General features: G+C 40.2%; 1 protein-coding gene across 1 annotated transcript in view; it reads right to left on the bottom strand.

The window, feature by feature from the left end:
* The window catches only part of ctsl.1 (cathepsin L.1), a 20,242-nt gene extending 17,329 nt beyond the window's left edge, over positions 1 to 2,913 (bottom strand). Inside the window, exons 1-2 of the mRNA XM_048613096.1 lie at positions 2,806 to 2,913; positions 2,580 to 2,671 (exon numbers count right to left, since the gene is read on the bottom strand). Coding sequence (XP_048469053.1) covers positions 2,580 to 2,670 — 91 coding nt within the window. The 5' untranslated portion in view covers position 2,671; positions 2,806 to 2,913. The remainder of the gene's footprint in view (positions 1 to 2,579; positions 2,672 to 2,805) is intronic.
* Positions 2,914 to 3,503: the final 590 nt, after the last annotated feature.

The following is a 3,503-nucleotide window of genomic DNA, read 5'->3' as shown; positions in this document are numbered from 1 at the left end:
TTCCTGTTCCTCTGATGCTGATTGGCCTGCTGTGTTCATCCAGCTCTACACCTTGTTATCTCAGATTCTCCAGCATCTGCAGTTCCTACTATCTCTAAAATAGAAGGCTTTGTTTGAGTAGGACTGAGCCGACATCTACTTGCAGACACAAATTCCCATCTAATCCACCCATTTCCAACTTTAACTGAGGCTAGAAAATAACCGACACAATCCAATTAAGGGATTGATATTGTAGATATGGTAATGAGGCTACCTAGCTTGTTGTCATTCTGCTTTTTAAAGTGAACTTCTATCTTCAACTTTCCTGTCCATCAGACATTCCAGCTGCTTCATCGTAGTGCGGATTTGATGGAATCAAGAGCTTACACACCAATCTCCTGGATCCAGATGCCTACTTGAAGATCCTTTATGATCCACGCTCCCCAAAGACTTTCTACACATTTTCCAACCTTCCCTCCAATCAACCAAGCTCAGATCCTGCCCACCCCCCAACTCCATCATCCCCAAGTCCAACATTGTACCTGCCCCTCTCAGACATTTCATGTACTCCCCAACCCCCATCTTGATGCCCAGGACCTGCAGACACCATCATCACAAAAATCCACAAAATATCCCCCTCCTGTTGACCCACTGATCCGATCAACATCTTCCTGATTCGCCCCCAATCTCACCATCATTTATATACCTCTTATTTCTCTAATTAAAAATTCTGAATACATTTTTTTATTAAGTCACAGGATATGGGTATTGTGACATGGCCAGTATTCATTTCCTATCCTTAAATTCCCTTGTCATGGCGATAGTGAGCTAACTTCTTGAACAGCTGCAGTCCATTTGAGGTGGGCGTATTGAAGGGAGTCCAGGATTTTAAGCCGGCAGCGCTGAAGGAGCAACAGCAGTGTTCCAACTCAGGATGGCAGATGGTAGTTTCCCCGTGGATCTGCTGTCCTTGTCCTTTTAATGGCTGTGGCTTTGATGGTGTTGTTGAAAAGGATTTTGGGAGTTATTGCAATACGTATGCAGCTTCCAGGCACTGGTACTGGAGAGAATGAGTTCTTATACTAAGATGGCGGCGCCGGTACAGTAGATAGTGTTCAGGCTCCTGAGTCCATCCACTCCAGGCTGGCTGCATCTTTCTCTCTTTCACTCCTTTCTCATCTTTCTCTTTCTCTTTATCCTTTTCTTCATCTTCTGATGTCGTGGGGGATCTGGAGCAATGTCAGTGGGTCTTCGGCTGCATTAGATGCAGTACCCGCAGTGGGAATTCTTGGCAGAGGTGGCAGGTCATTATGGGGCATGCGATATCCTGAGTGGAGACTCCTTCCTATGGTAGGCCTGACATGTGGGCTCTTAGTGGGGTTGACGTTGCTGCACCTGGGACACCTTGCAGAAGCCCTGGAGCTATGTTCGAAAACCCCTTGCGCAGAAGATGAACTTTATTTATGTAACTTCTTTTTATAATGCAAAATGGTGCCATATTGTGGCGACAACACACTTTTCACTGTATCATTCTAGATATATGTGACAATAAATAGATAACTCAATAAAGCAGTGCCTGGGGTGCAAATCAAGTGGTCTGTTTTGTCCTAGTTGGTTTCAAGCCTCTTGCGTGCTGTTGGAGCAGCACTTATCCAGGTAAGTGGAGAATATTCCATGACACTTCTGGCCAGTGCCTTGCAGATGATGGACAGACTTTGATGAGTATGGAGATATGTTAGAACATAGAATACAGAACAGTACAGCACAGTACAGGCCCTTCAGCCCATGATGTTGTGCCGACCTATTATCCTACTAAGATCATGTTGCTGTGAGACCATCAGATATAGGAGCAGGTTTAGGCCATTCAGTCCATTGAGTCTGGTCTGCCATTCAACAATGGCTGATATGTTTCTCAAACAGCCTTCTCGTCATAACACACAATCCTCTTTCTATTCGCCGTGGTATTTCAGTCTCTGAACCGCTCTTATAGCCACAGTACAGATATGGAAAACTTTGTTCAATTTCTGGTCAATGGTAAGCTCTGGAAGTTGTTTGTGGTGGAGTGTGGAGCTAGTAGGTGAGCCAATCACGGTAAAATGTCCAAGTTTTAATTTGCTCTTGCAGGTACAATATTTATGTAGCTGGTTCTATTAAGTTTTAATGGTGAGCTTCAACATGTTCATGATAGGTATTTGATGACAGTAATGCCATTGAAGGTCAGGGTAAGTGGTTAGATTCTCTCTTGTTGGTAGTAGATATTGCATGGCACTGCTGTGGTGTGAATGTTACTTGTGGAAATTTCCTATTGATGTGGTTCTCTTTGTGCTGTCTCTAAATGCTGTGCCAGACTGACTGAAATTCAAACATTTCTACAGTCTAAACATGCCCCTAAATTGCTTCTCCTAGTTGGAAAACACCAAGAATTTATCAAAACAATGTTACAAACACTTAAAAAATTTTATAATCTGGTAGTGTTTCCACAAAACAAGTTAAACCTCAGCTCACTAGATATTTGCATAGATGATGAAACAGGCTGAGTAGATTTATAGCAACAATAACATAACCAAGTGAACAAATAAAAAGCCAGAAAAATAACTTACCAAATTTCTTTTTCCAAGCAATCCATTCCAAATCTTCAACAGAGAGAGTGTTTGCTAATGCCACAGTAGCTGCTAAAATCACAAACTTCATTCTACATTGAAAGGTTTATGTATTAATTAGCTCAAAGTTTGGAAAGCATACAAATTGAAATTTGGGTGCTTGTAAATATTTTCTAACCAACCTGTTCAGCTGTAGGATAATCGAAACTGACTAAATATTTCTTACCTGTGGATGCCTTTTTACCAAAGATCTATTGAGGCTAGACTTCAGAAACTAAAACCTCAAATGACAGAATCAAGAAAATGCACAGACTTTTTAAATGCTTGCCTAACTGACAGTCATGAAGTTTTTTTTTCGCTTACTGACAGAAAAAAAGAGGAAATGTGGGTGTTTCATCTCAAGACACAGTTAACTTATGCATGACAGAAATATCCCCAGAATTGAACTTTTTAATTGTTTAGGAATTTCAGTAGTCAATTTCTTGTTTAAGGGAAGTCACACATTCTATTCATCAATGAAACAATACAGAGAAAATGTCTTAATTGTGAAAAACACAACTTTATTTCAAGCAAAAGTCTTTATTAAAACTGCCAATATGTATATTTTCTTACAATGGTTGATTTACAGTGCCATGTGTCAGTCAAAATATATTAACACTTAAAATGAAACTTGATGTGAGTCAAAAATAGTAACAAGAACAAAACGATTTCTCGGCATTCAGGAAGCAAGTATTGCTGATTTAAATATTACCTGTTCACATGTTACTGCTAGCAAGAGATGGTTAAATGTCAAACTTGTCTGACTGAAACATCTTTTTGCTTTGAGATTGATATCAAGAAATTGAGGTTAAGACAGAACATGAACCTTCAAATGTTTTTTTTCTTCCTGATATTGCGTAAGATAACAGAACGGAGTCCTAAATC

This window comes from Rhincodon typus, chromosome 27 (assembly GCF_021869965.1).
Source record: "Rhincodon typus isolate 14 chromosome 27, sRhiTyp1.1, whole genome shotgun sequence".
In the NCBI taxonomy this organism is placed as follows: Eukaryota; Metazoa; Chordata; class Chondrichthyes; order Orectolobiformes; family Rhincodontidae; genus Rhincodon; species Rhincodon typus.
The sequence above is the reverse complement of the archived record's forward strand: the minus strand, read 5'-3'. Positions and strand labels throughout refer to the sequence as shown.